Source organism: Kwoniella europaea, chromosome 1 (assembly GCF_036810445.1).
Source record: "Kwoniella europaea PYCC6329 chromosome 1, complete sequence".
In the NCBI taxonomy this organism is placed as follows: domain Eukaryota; kingdom Fungi; phylum Basidiomycota; class Tremellomycetes; order Tremellales; family Cryptococcaceae; genus Kwoniella; species Kwoniella europaea.
This window is the reverse complement of record NC_089487.1, coordinates 1,200,100-1,217,866: the sequence shown is the minus strand read 5'-3', so window position 1 is coordinate 1,217,866 and position 17,767 is coordinate 1,200,100. Positions and strand designations below refer to the sequence as shown.

At 43.0% G+C, this 17,767-nt stretch overlaps 7 protein-coding genes across 7 annotated transcripts; 4 read left to right on the top strand and 3 right to left on the bottom strand.

Moving 5' to 3' along the window:
- Positions 1 to 67: 67 nt before the first annotated feature.
- Positions 68 to 821, top strand: V865_000455 (uncharacterized protein; the record flags this gene model as incomplete). The annotated part of the gene is made up of 3 exons (XM_066224286.1): positions 68 to 292; positions 391 to 616; positions 709 to 821. 3 exons carry the CDS (start codon positions 68 to 70, stop codon positions 819 to 821), a joined length of 564 nt encoding a protein of 187 aa, XP_066080383.1.
- A 286-nt stretch (positions 822 to 1,107) lies between these two features.
- V865_000454 (uncharacterized protein) lies at positions 1,108 to 3,653 on the bottom strand (the record flags this gene model as incomplete). Its single annotated transcript, XM_066224285.1, has 8 exons — positions 1,108 to 1,219; positions 1,307 to 1,616; positions 1,716 to 2,018; positions 2,083 to 2,205; positions 2,270 to 2,519; positions 2,587 to 2,867; positions 2,927 to 3,044; positions 3,549 to 3,653. 8 exons carry the CDS (start codon positions 3,651 to 3,653, stop codon positions 1,108 to 1,110), a joined length of 1,602 nt encoding a protein of 533 aa, XP_066080382.1.
- A 502-nt stretch (positions 3,654 to 4,155) lies between these two features.
- V865_000453 (uncharacterized protein) lies at positions 4,156 to 5,095 on the top strand (the record flags this gene model as incomplete). Its single annotated transcript, XM_066224284.1, has 7 exons — positions 4,156 to 4,183; positions 4,266 to 4,387; positions 4,464 to 4,523; positions 4,607 to 4,691; positions 4,762 to 4,779; positions 4,841 to 4,907; positions 4,969 to 5,095. The coding sequence occupies 7 exons, from the start codon at positions 4,156 to 4,158 to the stop codon at positions 5,093 to 5,095; spliced, it is 507 nt and encodes a 168-aa protein (XP_066080381.1).
- A 464-nt stretch (positions 5,096 to 5,559) lies between these two features.
- Positions 5,560 to 6,890, bottom strand: V865_000452 (uncharacterized protein; the record flags this gene model as incomplete). The annotated part of the gene is made up of 7 exons (XM_066224283.1): positions 5,560 to 5,612; positions 5,803 to 5,830; positions 5,968 to 6,033; positions 6,106 to 6,150; positions 6,298 to 6,428; positions 6,594 to 6,719; positions 6,857 to 6,890. The coding sequence occupies 7 exons, from the start codon at positions 6,888 to 6,890 to the stop codon at positions 5,560 to 5,562; spliced, it is 483 nt and encodes a 160-aa protein (XP_066080380.1).
- A 392-nt stretch (positions 6,891 to 7,282) lies between these two features.
- V865_000451 (uncharacterized protein) lies at positions 7,283 to 9,403 on the bottom strand (the record flags this gene model as incomplete). Its single annotated transcript, XM_066224282.1, has 3 exons — positions 7,283 to 7,965; positions 8,130 to 9,053; positions 9,172 to 9,403. The coding sequence occupies 3 exons, from the start codon at positions 9,401 to 9,403 to the stop codon at positions 7,283 to 7,285; spliced, it is 1,839 nt and encodes a 612-aa protein (XP_066080379.1).
- A 797-nt stretch (positions 9,404 to 10,200) lies between these two features.
- On the top strand, positions 10,201 to 12,513 carry V865_000450 (uncharacterized protein; the record flags this gene model as incomplete). The annotated part of the gene is made up of 14 exons (XM_066224281.1): positions 10,201 to 10,279; positions 10,356 to 10,429; positions 10,515 to 10,607; positions 10,710 to 10,765; positions 10,841 to 10,933; positions 11,029 to 11,214; positions 11,308 to 11,338; positions 11,407 to 11,421; positions 11,532 to 11,755; positions 11,868 to 12,053; positions 12,126 to 12,185; positions 12,252 to 12,274; positions 12,362 to 12,413; positions 12,477 to 12,513. The coding sequence occupies 14 exons, from the start codon at positions 10,201 to 10,203 to the stop codon at positions 12,511 to 12,513; spliced, it is 1,209 nt and encodes a 402-aa protein (XP_066080378.1).
- Positions 12,514 to 13,470: 957 nt separating this feature from the next.
- Positions 13,471 to 17,723, top strand: V865_000449 (uncharacterized protein; the record flags this gene model as incomplete). The annotated part of the gene is made up of 8 exons (XM_066224280.1): positions 13,471 to 14,339; positions 14,427 to 16,044; positions 16,108 to 16,194; positions 16,257 to 16,393; positions 16,448 to 17,285; positions 17,354 to 17,437; positions 17,511 to 17,553; positions 17,626 to 17,723. 8 exons carry the CDS (start codon positions 13,471 to 13,473, stop codon positions 17,721 to 17,723), a joined length of 3,774 nt encoding a protein of 1,257 aa, XP_066080377.1.
- Positions 17,724 to 17,767: the final 44 nt, after the last annotated feature.

Genomic DNA, 17,767 nt, shown 5'->3' with positions numbered 1-17,767 from the left:
CACTCCATTTGACTTTCATCTCTTTCTTTTCCTCCTTCACTCTACTACTCCCAATCCAAAGCCCAATATGCCTTTACTTCCCTCATATCAGAAGAACCCCAAGGGTGACGAAGAGTCCCTACCGCTCTTCGACGCTGACTCCAACGAGCACGATGAATTACCTGCCTATCCACCTCGACTGGGCGAATCATCAGGTTCAACCACCCACAATGTAACTTATACGTTCGTTCCTCGTTGGCCTATAAAGGGGGAACAGAAGGATGCGCTGGGAGTGTTGGGAGATACGAAGGAGGTGAGCCACTCACTCAACTCCTGTAACAATATCCCTCGTTTACTAAGTGCATGTGCATCGAGAACTGATATTTGTTTGTATATATCATATATTTATAGGAAACAATCTCAATTGTACAACGGGCCTTTCCAATCCTCTCAACTTACCCACCAAACAAAATCGAGATTTCTTCCCTTGTCGAGATCGACGTTCAGAACGGTAGTGGGAGAAGAGCCGATGAAAGATGGTGTATGATCATGGATGAAGCTTGGTCGGGGTTCAGGTCGAATCCACCAAAGAGATTGAGAGTTCAAATTGCTGATGATCCAAGAGACGAAGAGAAGAGTAAGTTTCAAATTGCAGTATTTCACTGATTAACTGGGAAAGTTTAATCATCATTCGTTGAATGTGCTGATGGTTGATTGGCCGTCATATAGGGATGAGAAGGGAAAGATGGCATACAGCTTTAACAATCTTGGCAATTACAAGTCCTTTTATCTTGTTTTTCTTAAGTTTGTTCTATCTTGCTCTAAATTACGAAGATAATTAGTTTTATCACTCCACTTGATACGGTGGACATGTACTATGCCAATTGTACAAACAAACATACAGTCTAGAACCTGAAAATCCCTTTACATTATGCTTGGTATTGTTTTCATCTCACGCTATTTGTTCAATCTATTCACATATATATATGAATGTTTTGTACTACGCCAAATGAATCATCAACCTCTGAGCTATGCTGTCTGCTCTAATTCTGCGAGATGACACGTGAACCAAACGCTACTTCCTGCATTAAATTCATATATATGCATGCAGCAGGGCCGACTAAAGTACTAAGCCGAATCAACCCATTCGATCGATCCTGCAATAGCAACCGTCGAAGGTAATTTACCTGGACTTGGTGATAACACTGTATATTTCTTCTTGAGCGTATCGATAGCAGTGCTATGTAAAATAAACCAAACCATCAGCCAGTGGCCAAATGTTGAACGATGGTTTTTGTTCTTTGGAGTTGTGGTTTGGTCCACTCACATGACTATGAAACCCAATACTTCCCTGGTCCCAATCTCCTCTTTGAACGGTACTTCCTCCATATCCTCTTCTTCCTCTTGCTGTTCCTCTTTCACCTCTTCACCTTCTCCAGTTTCGGCTTTTACCTCTTCCACTTTTGGTGACGTCTCAGGTTTGATCCTATCTTCAGGTTTTATATCTACTATAGCCAATACGGTGTTAAGTAATCTTACGACGTGTGCTGGACCGGACGGATCGACTCGAGTGAGACGCGTAGGTGAGAGGATACGGGAGGATCCTAAGGGAAGGGCAGACGAGGGAGCAGAGTTTTCTGCGAGGTAACGAATGTGTCAGCATCATATTTCGATCATAAAATCATTTTCAGACTAGACAATCGATGTTGATAACAAGAGAGAAGGAAATCACCCACCTTCACCAACTCTAAGTACTACCAAAGTCTCCCAACCAATTTGAAAACTATACGGATTCAAATTCCCATCGACACTGACCATCTTTCCCAACAGACCCGCCAATTCTTTGGGTAAGGGTGGTTCACCATAGAAATAACTTCTGATCTGGAACGAATGTATCAATTCTCGTTGTGTATCATCTATATCAACCACTCCTCCAGATTTAGGTATTCGAATGACGTTGGTACCCCTCTGCTGGAGGGTGGGTAGTCTCGATAAGTCGATATGTAATTTCTCATGTCCGATCACTAAGATTGTGTCAACTACAAGATCCATTCAGTGTCAGCTAGTGTATTGATCTCCGATTAAGCCTATAGCTGAACTCACTTTCAAACGCTTCTACAGCTTGAGATACGAGGGTGTATCGAGCCTTGGGATCATCTTTCTTGGTGCCTAACAAGGGATTCGTGAATGCACTTGACGTATCGACGGTTAGACCTGAGGCCAAGGCTGTATATATATGACATACGCCAGTCAGCCTTGAACATGTATGTGAATATCATATGATACCTACCCATTTTATCCCTCTCACATCGTTTCTTCCAATCCTCGCCCATCCTCTCAATCAGCACCTTCCACACTTCCGCATTCCTATTGGTAGGTTCCAATCCGCCCAACCACCATCCCACGGTAGGTATATCTGCTGAAAGTGTATTTGATGGGGTGGAAGTGGGTGGTGAACCGAATGGGTGAGCTAGGTGATGAGTTGGGAGAGGATGGGAAGGTGTTGAAAGAGATATAGTACCGGGAATGAGGTTCGATGGCTTTGAACGAGGTCAGCGATGACGTTGGTGGATGATAGTACATGAAAGGGAGTGAGACTAGACTCACACTTGATGGATCCAATCCACCTACTCCCACTGTCCAACCCATCCCACTACTCAGCGCGAGATTCACCAAATTCTTCACCACTGTGGTCTTTCCCGAACTGGGTGGTCCCATGATCATCACCCTAGGTCCTCTCTCAACCCTTTCCACACCATTCGATGGACCGGAGCTGAACAATTGCCGTTTGGCTAGTATGCGATTTCGTTCGAGTGCAAGGTGGACATTGAGCAGTTGAGGGTGGATGGTGGATGTGGAAATATATTGGGAAGCGGGAAGGGATGTTACTATAAAGTTACGTCAGTACTACAGCAAAAATAAATTTTGAGGGAAGGATAAGAATCACCTTCTACTCTCGCTTGAGTTGGGGCGTATAATGCTCCTTTTGTGTATCGATGTATAGGATACCATGTAGCTGGGGGGAGTTCTTCAGAGTTGATGAATACTGGGTCGGGCGACAATACCTATATGTGACAGTTTGGGTTAGAAGTCAGTAAATAATTCAGATGTAATAGTAAGTATGAGGATGATCTGATCTATAGCAGCTCATAGGCATTCCGATGAGATCCATCAACATGATAGGACTTGGCGGGTGGTGGAGATTGGAAAATGTATATTGGAGACAAGATGCGTTGAGATGGATATTTCTGTAGCTGATTGACACTCTCGTCTCCTCTTTCAGGTAGCGACGAGCAAAAGATGCACAAGGAGAGTATATCTCTCATAGGAAAGAGTAGCATCGAATTGAGTATAGCTAGATATATACGTTTCAATTTTCATCCCAAGACATCATTCGAGGGATCCAACGAAAGGAAGAGATAGAGGAGCATCCAATGTAAATCAGCTAATCTCCCTTTGAAATGCGATGTAAAGGCAAAGAGGAAGCTGACTCACAGGACATCATACTCCACAATCGAACCTCTCAATGAAACAGACCTTATAGGTATACAAGGAACAACACCACTCACCCGCAAAGCTATATTCTCATCCGCTTCCAACTCGAACCTCCATTCTGAACCCGGTTCAAGGTCCACTATGATCTGTTCTCGTGGAGCTGGAGGTTCTTCCGACATTTTCACGGTTATTGTGGGATATCCGGTCTTCGGTCAGTATAAACAAGAGTGAAATATCAATGGTGAGTCCTCGCTTTCTTTGGTATATACCTTTGTGTTTGCGTACGAGTGGAGAAAGGAGAGATGAAAGAGAATTAGAAAACATTAGCAGACATCTTCGTTCTTAGGAGGACGACGGAAGCTAAAATGCCAGTTGGTCCTTTGCATCCACGTGTTTGTTTTTTTGAGTGACTGTGGGGTCTCCAGGGTGTACCACCGTGATTGCCACCCAGTCAACCATAACCATCTGTGCGTTTGATGATTCTTTGTCCTATTGTAAATTACTCTACCACAACAATCACACTCACCAACACCATCACCATCACCGCCAGAGTCTACACCCTGCCTTACTACCTCACTCTTACTTCCCCAGTACTAGATCCTCTACTACCGCTGTCATCCTCAAAAGCATTCCTTCCTTCCCCTTCTTCATTCGTTCCAACGCTCAACATTTCTATACAACATGTCAGGTCTATCCACCAAACGACTCAGTGAGTAGTCTCTCTCATCAGCTACCTTAAGCTTTCCACTGCTTTGTTGGAACACCAGCTGACCTATCGTGTCCTTGTGCAGTGAAGGAACTAGCCGATATCAAGTCGAAAGGTACACCAGAAGGAATCATCCTCCTCTCAGCTGACAGCATGGACGAATGGGTGTTTCTCATCTCGGTTTTGGGGGATGAGACCATATACAAGGTCAGTTGGCACGTAAATTGATTCCTGTAGCCACTTATCAACCGTTCAGCTGATCACCCTGTTCCATTTCTGGTAGGGAGAAACATTTGCGTTGAGAATGAAATTTGGAAATAGGTATCCTATCGACGTTCCAGAGGTGAGACTTTTTGTCTTTCCATCAAAATCAGCTGGACCGTTCCCGGGTGCTATACTTCAGCTGATACGTCTATAATCTGTTAGGTCACATTCCTAGCCAATGGGCAATATCAACCGCCAATGCATCCTCACGTATACTCCAATGGACACATATGTGCATCGATTTTAGGTGAGCTTACTCTCGTCCACTTCTGTGGTACCACCGAGAATCAAGCTCATAGATAACTGAAACGAGATAGGTAATGAGTGGTCACCTGGTGAGCAGCTGATCGATCATTGACAACACAATACAAGCTGATTGTTCATATCGATGAACAGTACTCAACGCTGTCGCTATCTGTATAACGATGCAATCGATGTTAGCCTCGAACAAGAAGAAAGAGAGGTGAGCTTGACTTCCATCCTCGACCTTGTATACCAACTCATGACGAAAATGCGTCGTGTAGACCCGAAGGGAACGATCGGTACGTCAGGTCGGCACCTAGTAATCCGAAATTGACGAGATGGCATTACGACGATGATGTGAGTACAGGTACAAAGTCCAGCTGCCATCCTCCTATGACACGGATATAAGCTGATAGTTCACTTTTGCAGACCGTATAGTATACTTCCACTCAAACGATACGACCAATAGGATGTTTAGACGTAGAAAAGCAAAGAAGATAGTGCATGATGATCTGATCGAGAGTTCCTTTGGCATCGAAGGGAAATGAAGGGAACGAGAAAAGAATGTAGATTAGAATAAGTCAATCGTAGTTCATATCTTTCAGTGTTTACCTTTTTATCTTGTTGTATACCATAGAATACAAATAAATCATATAGATGTAGTCACATATTACAGTACATGACGATGTGAAGAGTCAATCTTTAATCACCCGATATTTATATTTTTGTTCAACCGATGGTCTCCAAGGCTTCGCAAGTTTGATCGGTTGGTATCAAATTTCCATATATCATCATCGTCATACATATTGGTATTATACAAGATCATCACGAAATCTATATACACATCGACTCCAACTAGGTGTCAATCAGACTTATGATCTGGCTAAACTACCTAATCTAGCGAGTGAATCTTCAGATACTTCGGCTAGACCACCATACCATCTGTGTCAGCCCCATCTCCTGCCAAATCAAACTGTCAAGACCAGACAATCTCTTCCGCATCATTACCATACTTTCCAAGTCAATCTGAGGGTTTATACTCACCCCCTCGTCCTTATGCTCTTATGGATCTTACAGAAACCCACTTTCCTTCAATCCGTTGGAAAGCGACTCACCTTCTTCTATAGCATCTGACTGAGCGACCTGTCAAAATGATCAAAACAAAAGATTAGATCAGCTAATATCCACAATGGTATAGTGGAATAATGGAAGTAAGAAGGATCAAGGATCAAGGACAAATTGGATAACCAGATGAAGTGGATTTTTCTGGAGTGACGTACGATTTTGAGTACAGCCTTTTTAGATGATTCTTGTAATTCTCCAGCTATGATCAATTCATCGAGGATCTGATGATTAAAGCCATCGAGCATTACATTAGCATATTTTATTGAGTGATTATACCTGATAGGTAAACTCACAGCATAGGCTTTTTGAAAATTGAATATCAAATCCAATTCGCATACCTATCCCAACGACATCAGCATCAGCATTTGCATTAGCATTAGCATTAGCGGATTGTCCCATGTTACAAGATGATCAAGTATATCCATAATATATTGTAAACTATATCATTTTAGTGGAATGAAAGGTATAGTGAAAGTCAAACTCACATTTCCGAAATACCTATCCAACACTTCAACATAACGATGTATAACTTCCAAAGTGATCAACTCGTTATCACCTGGTGAGATCGAGGTGATGAAGAATAGAGAGGCATATCGTCGGTAAATCACTTTGGTATCTGCATACGAAGACGGACATAGGAATCAGCCGTAATCCGTTTCAGAGACAATTGTCGTATTCCCATCGAAGTCAATCACAACAACGACGATAGACCATTGATCCAGAGCCCTCTGTACCTGGTCCTGACTCCAAGACTCCAAGTCCAACCACAAACCTCACTCACCTTTATATTCCAAGAAATTACACATCCTAGTCCTTCTAGCCAACACAAGCTGTGTAACATCTTTCACTATCTTCGCTTTGGTTTTGGGAGGGAGAGTCTGGAACCATTTCGCTAAACGTACTTTCCCTACGCACGCATATTGGGGTCAGTCACGCTAATTCAATCCATGTGGGACATCAATGAACTAATAGATACAGTGAACCCAATAGACGGAGAGCTATTCTCATTGACTTGACGACAAAAAGGAGAAGTGGTGTACTTACCTTGTCGGGAGACCAACATTATATAATTCAACATGTTCAAACGACTCTTTCTCTTACTCGCTTTCTTTTTCGTAGAGTGGAAACTCGCGTTGTATCTTTTCTCTAGTCCTGGAGGATCTATGTATGGTTCGTATGGGAGAACACTCTTAAAGTGAGTGAGTTGCTCCTCTAGTCTTCATTGTTATTCAACCATGTCAAGGTGTGACGCGTGGATACTCATCGATACGAGTATAGTTTAAATGTGGCACCCATACAAACAACTCTTTAGACATAATGTAAGTTGATGATAGCATAGATGATCAAGCCCAAGCATGTATATTCATTCATAACGTTCAATCTGACCTACTGTTACAATAGGAATGTCCTGTCTAAACAAAACTACATATATCATATTTATTCCTTATCGTATGAATACATTTGCTTTCACTAATAATGCCTATACGAACTCTTCTCATTCCCACTCCCTCCTGCACCAGCAGCAGCACTCGAATAATCACCCGCAGAATAACTAGGTGGTCTGATCGACGATCCTTCCGGCTGATCATCATCATACCCACCAGGTGATCTAAGTAAATTATTCTGTGAATTGGAACCAACCAAATGTTGAGGTTGAGGTTGATGTATCCCACCATTATTCGTGGAAGGTTGGAATTGTGAATCATCGTATCCCCCACCGGGACCGAATGTCTGTCCCGTATAATCCCTTTCATGTCTTGTCGTATTCCCATTTTGAGTGACAGCCATTCCTATGGCTCCCAATCCATCATCATCATTATATCCCCCATATGGATCTGAAGTATTCGCATTATGGACTTGTGGTCCAGGATCTACATAGTGTGAATCACTAGATCCAAATGATGTATCATATGTCCCCACCGCCTGGGATTGGGGAGATCGAGCAGATTGAACTCCTGGAGTAGGCATCGATATCGGTATAGCCACAGGTGGATAGGAGGTATTATTATATGGTTGAGTAGAAGATGATCGATATGGATCAGAGTACTGATTGTATTGATCTTGCGGAGAATATTGATCATTCTGATAAGGTGTTTGTTGTGGTTGAGAATAAGGATCGTTGTAGTTGTGTTGTTGATATGGGTCATTTTGATCTATTTGAGGTGAAGAAAAGGTAGAGTTAGTACATTGGCATAGTTTGAGATATCAATTGATCTTGCGACTGAGGAGAAATTTGGGATTGAGGATATATTTGCGAGTTTGATCTCATTTGAGGATATGGTTGTGGTTGTGTTTCAAGAGAATTTTTCATACATACATTGTTGATCTTGTCCATTTCTATATCCATGTCCTTGATCACTTCCATTCCCGTTTCCATATGGATTCTCACCATAATATCCATTTCCGTATCCTTGAGGTTGAGGTCTCTCAACACCTGCACCACCCGCTCCTACTCCTACGAAATCACCAGCAGTGGTAGTATCCGACAATCTTCGAGCAACAGGTGGTGGAGCAGCTATATTTTGATACGAACTCTGATTCCATCCATTCCCGGTGGAATAAGGATCATTCGAAGGTGATTTGTTGGTTCTTCTTCCATATCCCATTCCAACACCTTGTAAAACACTTCCATCTCTTCTTAATCCACCTGGTGCTTGTTGGGAGGGTTGTGGATCTCTATCAATCAGATATTTATCTTCACCATCATCTTGGACCAACGTTTGAAAAGACGGTAAACCCTGTTCTTGTTTCTGTTTCCTCTGTCTTTCATTATCGATAGCCATCATTCTCATCTTATAATCTTCTTCTCCTGCTCCGTATTTATCATTCTTGGATTTTTTCGAATCACCACTTTCGCTATTGGCCCTACATGATCCACAACAATTCCCAATCCCAAAGAAACATCCACTCAGAGCCAAAATCACCCATGCTGCCAGAGTAAGCCACACGCAAATACCAATTTCGGCTGATGCACCTGAAACGTTGTTTATCCTCGCTCTGGCAATGTAGAACAGGGCCAGATCAAAGACTAACGCTAGGAAAGTGAAAGTTGAGGCTATACCGGCCATCCATATTGATAGACAGAGTAAAGGGAAGGTAGGTGAATGTGCGAATATACCGATTATAGTTGCGATAGCAGCGAAAGCTAATCCGACGATGTGAAGGATGAGAACGTAAGTGAGATATTTGGTTATTGCTTCGGGGATGTCGAAGATGGTTACACCAAATACAGCATTTGGATCTAATGCACGATAAAGTAGTTAGTCTACATGTACATTTTGCACAGCTTGGCCGATGAGAGCTTGCACTCGACAGAAAGATGGGATGGGAGGGTTGAGAGACGATAAAGACTGACTCACCAAATTCGTATCCTACCTGTGGACCTGTACAATTCTGACTTCCATCCAGGGTATGACAGAACCCCAATGTACCCAACGTTAGCTCGCCGCTGTAACTTCCAGAACTGTATGAGGCGGATAGGAAATTGAGTGATTTGAGTAATGGCGTATTGAATGATACGACAGCTAGGAGGATCGTAGCTGCCAGACAGGCTAGTGTACCTGGAGTGGCATTTCGGAAACGAACTCCCATGGTTCAAGTGTAGTTTAAAATGTCCAACCGGATAATAATAAGAGAGGGGATACTGATGAAGGAAGAGAAACTTTCACTATCAGTATTGCTGTGCGATACGATTCAACGAAAAAACGAGAAGACGTACCAGATTAATCCAGCCAGCTTTTATGACACGTTACCTGTATTTATCTGTATGTCTCGACAAGTCACTCCCTCTCTGTCACTTCTAACGAGTAGATATCTAATGCTTCGTGAAAGTAGGTGGTACCTTCTCTATGCCGATATAGGATACGAGGTATGTGATATGTTGCCAAGACCTAGAGCCGATATTTCCTGTGCTTGATTTGGGTTGACGCGTTGATGTTGGATCTGGTGATTTCTGTTACTGCACTGATCCGTTGTCAGGTTTAAGATGGTAACGCTTAAGGATCCTTTATGATCGTTCAACCCTTTATTGACGATCTACGTTACGGATTGTGTATCGTACGGCAATGACAGTCGAATGTATGGAATTGTAGGTTGTAAACAGTAAACAAATCACGTATGAGCGGTACACTAAATCAACCTGATCTCTAATGTACTCGTGATGAGATTTGAATGCTGTGCACATGGAAGAGATGGATGGCATACATGTGGGTATTACGTATCAAGTGATCATCCACCCCTTTCCGACGGAAGGCATCCTTATACCGCAAAGTTCAAAGTCAAGGTGACGATTGAGCAATTCAAGTTGTTGTCCAGTCCATAGGTCCATAGGTCCATACTCTACGATATTGTCCAAAGTGATGGTCGGACACATACAACCCACGAGCAATATGAGCGACACTATCTCCCCTCAGCTTCATCCGCACGAACAGAAGGACCAAGGTCCATCTAGGAAAAGAATTCGGACTGGTGAGTGCTCCCTATCAAGACTCAAGTAAAGAAGCATCACTTACCTGGAAAGGTCTAATGATTGACACTTGTCTAGGCATGGAAACGATAAGAGAGCTAGATTCGTTAATCAATCAGGAAAGTGTAAAGACGAAATTAAGACGTATAGCAGTAGGTTCATCTATCTATTACGTTTCGTCAACCACAGACTGACATGAACTGAACTACCATGCACTACAATTGACCGAACGAACAGGCGCAAGATAAAGAGAAGAATATACCTTTTAATCCGATATGTACTGAAACAACTTTGGAAGCTTGCAGGAATGTCAGAGATAAGTGCGATAAGGTAAATCGGACCTTTCCTCTTCCATCTTATAGTATCATCACTATCACGATAAGAAGGCGAAGCTGCATATGCTAAAGAAGGAATGGATGTAATCTGTTGTAGGCTCATTACGAACCTATTATAAGACCTTGGACAGACACTTCCCTAGGATACTGCAGGTACGTCACTAGATCATCTATGAACCAATCAACCTGATTATGAACCTGACCTTGATCTGATTGTTATATTCTCAGTTACCTTAATCTATGTTATGGAGATCCAATGTTCGCAAATAATCCCTCTTTAGGGGAAGGTGTTGGTCCAAGAGGAGGAGTAAAGGAATGTAGGTGGGTATTCTCTCAACTTGTAACATCACAATTGCACACTACCATATCTGAGGAATGAGGTATGATTGATACTGTTTGGTGACATGGTTGTATAGGTATATGCATTTCCAAGTCGTTCCTTCTCTCTCGTCTACTCCCAAGACACCTCCTGTCATACCACCATTACCTAAAAATGTGAAAAAGAGGTTATTAGGTGAAAAGATTGATCAATATGATCCGCCGCCTGTCCCCCAATGGGTTAATTGTGATATCAGGACATTCGATTATTCCCTACTTGGACAGTGAGTTGACATATCAAAGGGTACAAAACCAGCTTAACGGATGTTGTCGATGAGATCCAGAGTCTGAAACTGATATAATCAATGTCGGAATAGGTTTCAAGTCATCGTGGCTGATCCACCTTGGGTAAGCTGAATAGCACTCACTGAATATAGGTCACGTCAGCTAACACTGTCATCGTATATCGATAACAGGATATTCACATGTCTGTAAGTCTCTCTAAGCAGCTTTTCGTTTCCGAACATATAATCTCCAAAAGATCCATTTTTTTCATTTCATGTACGTGCCCGATAACCTGACTCTTGATATTGCGTCTCAGCTACCATACGGTACGATGACAGACGACGAGATGCGTTCGTTACCACTTCGATCCCTCCAACCCGATTGGGGTATCTTGTGTCTTTGGGTAACAGGACGAGCGATGGAATTGGGAAGAGAGCTGTTCTCGGTTTGGGGGTATAAACGAGTGGACGAGTTGGTATGGGTCAAGACGAATCAGCTACAGAGGTTGATCAGAACTGGAAGAACAGGTCATTGGCTGAAGTGAGTTGAGAATTCTTTCTAATCACACAAACATGAGATGGTCCCAATGGTATAAGCTTCTGGTGATGAACCCACTTTGATTGGATATTGTGATTGACTTGTTATGACTCAGCCACACCTGCGAACACCTCCTTATCGCACTTAAATTACCAGCCGACCATCCCAAGAACGCACCGATCCCGTGGGATACCCACCCGACTCTACGTCAATTGCGTAAAGGAGTAGATACCGATGTGGTCGTAGCTGAAGTGAGAGAGACAAGTCGGAAACCTGATGAAGTATACGGGGTTATTGAGAGGTAAGTTGACGTGATCTATCTTTCAAACACATACTTATCGATTGGAGTTGATCTGGAATTGGCTGTGATTAGATTAGCACCTCACGGTAGGAAATTGGAATTGTTCGGAAGGAAACATAATACTCGGCCTGGGTGAGTGTCTAGATCTCATGAGACCGTTGGGTATGCTGTTGGGCTAATACGGGAGAATCTATATAGCTGGCTGACATTGGGTAACCAACGTAAGCCCATCGTAATCTGTAACCTATGTTAGCCTGTTCATTGAGCGCTAACTGGGATATCTGTATTATGTTTGTGTCGTTGTATAGTCGGTGACTCTCAGATAGCAGAAGAAGACTTGCATGATCGATTAGCGCAAAAGTGAGTTCCTGCTGCTTTTGTCTTGAGATCAATGGGCTGATCACTTTCCACTCTGCGACTAAGGTATCCCAATCAAAGGTTTGTTTTTGTATCTGTATAATGACGTTGTATGAGATGTATATGCAGCACAGTGATTCATGACCATGGTCATCATATAGGGTTTTGTCTTTCACCTAAGACGGACTTTTTACTTTGCATGGTGTCGAGATGGCTCAGGGTGTCCATTGGATTCCCCGAGGTTGATATGAGATGTGATGCGGGGTTAGACATATCATGACGATGATGGTGATTTCAGTGACCGCAACTCTCTGCGGAGAGCGATTGGATGTCTCACTCGTACTACTGTAACATGCTATACGGCCGGATCATGATCTTGGAGGAAAGCATACGATTATTCTGGCATTTTACTGGAATCAACGATCAACCGATACGAGTACGTCACATTGACACATTCGGTCATATGACCTACCTACCTAAACGCGTAGACGTGTTCCTCGACCGTTATTGAAAATGAATGAAAAACAGAAAATGAAAAACCCAATTCAATTCAGTTGAAATCCTTACCAACGATCAGTCCTCTCATCCAAAGAAACAAACGAACACACATATACCCACACATACATCCACAACAACGGGCAAACAGATGCACGGGCCGGGAACATGAGATGTGATACGATGGGAATCAAGTGAGACAAGTACAAGAAGATCAGTGCTGTTAGTTTTTATTCCCAAAAGGAGTGAGTCAAGAGTCAATCAGCAGAGTAGACTGTCTTACATATACACAGACTCTAAACTTACTTGTCATCGCATGCATCATTATCCCTCAATCTCCCATTCGATACTCGATCTTCAATCTTCCCTGTACCCTATATACCCTGCACGTCGATCAATCAAACGCCTTTGGCCATCAAAACCAACCCATCTTCATCATTACTCCAATATCAATTCCAGCACACGACCACAAGCACGCCCCATCAATATCCTTTTGGAGTATCGATATTGATGTCATTCTTCTAATATGAGTGGCAACATTCTACAACCTGCTCAACCTCCCAACATGACCCAGCCCAGCCCTACCACTACGACAGCGACAGCGACCGTGTATCAAGATGAGAAGGAGAAACCTCCTGTCACTCCCCAACCTGTACCTTTACCTCACTCGATATCATCCGGAGCTGTCGAAGATCTTCCAGGCTCAATGATTCGTTATACTCCTTTGGCGGATATCAGTGATTTACCTACCCTCTTTCCTGCACCTATAGCATCTCTAATTACCACCATAGCTACATCGACACGTATGACTCTTAGAATCACGGCCTTTCTTATCGAAGCTATCTTGGAGACTTCTCAATATTCTACCCGAATGTCATTAGGTTATCTTCGAAGATGGTTGATCACTATGATTTCGTCTGCTAGAAGGGTATACTTGATGTCAAATGCAGCTATAGAAGGTGATTTGTTGGCATTGTTATCGGGAGGTCCCACTCATCTATTAGAAGAGATGCATAATAAATCATCACTCGACAACCAAAGTCCATCTTCACCTTCGACATCGTCGACAGATAATTTTTTAGGTATTTTGGATAAATATACAAATCTCGGTATATACTTTATACATCATACATTCACGATGGTCGAGCTATTCACCATGTCAGGCTTCTTCTTTACTTCAAACCTGATCAATTCGGCTCATACAGCTGCAGTAGAGAGTGTAGCGCTGTTTGATAGTCTTTTCGGATCAAACGAATCTTCAAGATCTTTATCAGCAATTATTACAATGGTGAAAAAAGAGATTATCCAAGATGAAAGATCAAAGAATAAATCTACCATTGCGACCTTATCTGGCTTGACTAAAGCTTTAACGGCTTTTGCGTGCTTGCAGGTTGCTACTTGGAAGAGAACATCTCAGAGGATGAAAATGAAAGTGTAAGTAATATACGATATGGTCATACTGCAATGATACAAGGATCATCTAAATGACGTTGATGTTTTTTTTTTTGCACTTGTGGATAGACTGTATGATTGTACGATCCAAGCTGAACAGGAGGATTCATACACTACCAACACATCCAATCCCACTATTGAAGATCCCATTCAACTTTCTCTAGCAGCTTTGGAAGATACCCCTTCTTCCTTGCCTGTCGCTGGATCTGGACCTTCTACGATGGAATCAAGAATGCTTTCATCGGCATTACTCACCCGTAATCCTTCCTTGGAAGAAGCCAACAAGAAATTATGGCAACATGTGGAGACGATCGATTCTGATCCTGCTGGTTTTAGTAGTATGAGACCAGGTCTCAGTAGGACACACAGTATCCAAACGGTCAATAATTGGTCGATGGAAGATTTAGATGATCTCGTTGGTGAATCAGGTGATGAGATGTACGATGGACCACCTGATGGAAATTCAAGAAAGAAGAAAAGGAGAGAATCAACTTTTGAGATCACAGATGAATTGACTGAACGCACAGTCGTTACTCATCTATTCGAAAAGATTCGACATGATGATGAGACGAGACGGAACTTAGGAGTACGGAAACCAGTAACTTTCAAACATCGAAGACAACTTAGTATGCCGGAAATTGCCATTCAGTCGATGGACACGGAAGATGAAGATGCTTATGATCACCCTGTGAGATCTGCTGTTACTAGCGTAGTGACCTCACCAAAAGCCGACTCGAGACTGTCGCTACTCTCGAGTATAGATATGGAGAACGAAGGTGATGGTGAAGAAGAATGGGTAGAAGTGGAAGGTCAAAGTAATGATAGGTCAAACATTCCTTCTTTACCTAACGGACCGAGAGTGGAATCAGTTGGAACAGCCAGTTACCTCGATGCGCTCGAACATCCTCATCATAATTCGGAGAGAATTCAGTTGGTTTTGAAGACTATGACCGACAAATTACTACAGAGGAAACGGACTGTCCGACATTTCACGAGGGATAATATGGAGAGTGGGTCAAGTGAGACTAGTCGTAGACCCTCTATTGAAAGGTTTAGAAGAGGTCATTTGAAAGATATCGATTGGAATAGAACACCTCAACCCAGCATGACTCGTTCGCCTGAAAGCTCACTTTCCACACCTTCCATGCCATCTACTCCGTCCCGACGTAGACATGCGAGGCATGTTTCGGCTGACAAGGCGCTGGCTAAAGCACGAGGGATACTATCATTCACCAAGAGACCTTCGAGGCCCATCACTCCTTCCTCGACTGAAGTCAGTACACCCACTCCCAGCTCGACCCCTTCCAGATCACCCTCGAAGCCTCGTACGAGAGCCACAGCGCCATCGCTCTCTATCGATACATCCCTACCACCTCTTGAAGGTGTAAGAGCACCTCCACCTTCACCACACCAATCAATGATACTCCGTAGACCATCCCAAACTTCCTCCCCTGAGCATCTGAGGATGACCTCCACCCGTCAGGCTGAAACTGAAAGGCAATCCAACCCGACTAGACCTTCAATGTCCGTGCGAGAGGCTGTACATACTTCATCCAGTCGGATCCAAGCTGCTTCTTCCCATGCGATGCCTGATGAAGGTGATGCCAACTCGGATAACCTCTTCCCTCACGAAGGGTTGATCAGGAACATCCATAGGTTTATGAGATACTCTAGTGCTGCTTATGGGGTCAGTGGAAAGTTTCCCTTTCATCACAGATATCAAAAACTGACGTTATGTGCATGTTGGTAGCAAAATTTCCTGCGAATCCTCGGTCTAGGTTCAAGTGACTTCATGTTTCCGAGCACGGGTAAACATCATGCGAACAGTTGGGCATTTGTGAGCTATCCGTCCTACTCTTGCCAAAGGGAGATTAGCTGACTTGATAACTGGTCATATAGGCTCAACATACCAATATACCCATTGACTGCTTATTGCTTTCGTCATTTACCGAATCATCAGCTGCTCTCATCCAACAAGAGGCACCTCCTCTGATACATTACGTAGCGGTTGAGCATTCCCTCAAGGCTATCGTGCTGTAAGTGCCAATTGGCTCATAAGCAATTGTGAGCTGAATGTGAGTATGTCATAGCACTTGTCGCGGTACACTTGGTTTATCCGATGTCCTTGTGGACCTTACATGCGAATATCAATCCATCGACGTCGAGCAAGGTGATCCCGATGCGAGTTACTACGTCCACTCAGGGATGTGGCAATCTGCCCGTAAACTCACCGTGAAACAATCGACAGTACACGAGACTTTAGTCGAAGCGTTGACCAAATACCCCACGTACGGTTTGGTCTTGGCTGGACATTCATTAGGTGGAGGAGTTGCATCACTGTTGGCGATACTATGTTCGATGCCATCTAAATCATTTTTGGAACAAAATATCATTTTGGCTAAACCGATCGATCATCCTAGGATATCTACACCTTTTGTCACCAATTTCAAAAGTGGTTTACCCCCTGGAAGACCCATACATTGTTATGCCTATGGACCACCGGCTGTAACTTCCATCGATCTTTCGATTTACTCCAAAGGGCTGATCACGAGCGTAGTGCAAGATTCAGATATTGTTCCGACGCTTTCGTTAGGTGGAGTGAAAGATTTCAAGAATATCGCTTTGACTTTGAGCGAAGAAGGGAACATTGCTGAGGAGATCGTAGGGAGGGTTATTGGATTGAATAAGAGGAAATTTGATTGGCAGAAATCACAGCAAGAGCAAAAACAAAAACAAAATCAGACTAATTCGAATTCCGATCCGGAGAAAGGTGGTCAGACAACTCAAGTTCAGAATCAGAGCTCCGGAAGCGAGACGATACCTGATGACGAAGAAGTACTTAGCGATTGGATGGTCAGTTTAATCAAGACGATGAGAGCAGATATGGATAATGAAAAGTTGTATCCACCTGGAATGGTATATATCATGGTGAGTTAATTTTGACTGTATGTTACTGTAGGATTATAGCTGATCCGGTGGATGATGGATGATTATAGGAACATTTCGATGTGTACGTGATGGATGATCAACCGAAAGTCCAGGGTGATAAAAAGGTAGTTCATAAACAAGCTCACAGAGTTGTGAGTTAACCTCTTCGTAATTAGCCACAGTATGAAAATCGAATATAGCTAATGATATCATGGTTTATCACAGATATTGAGACAATGTGATTCAGTAGAAGAGAGGTTCAGAGAACGTAAGTCAATTTAAACTGTTCTAGTGAACATAAGTACAAGGGTGAAATAGCTGATATGATATGTAATCGTAGCGATTTTCGCTAAGTCAATGTTACAGAATCATCTACCATCGCAATATGAGAGATCGACTCATTTGTTATATGAGGGACTGGGTCAGGGGAAATTGTAAAGTTGTAAAGTTGTAGGGTTGGTCGTATAGGTTCATTGTAGCGG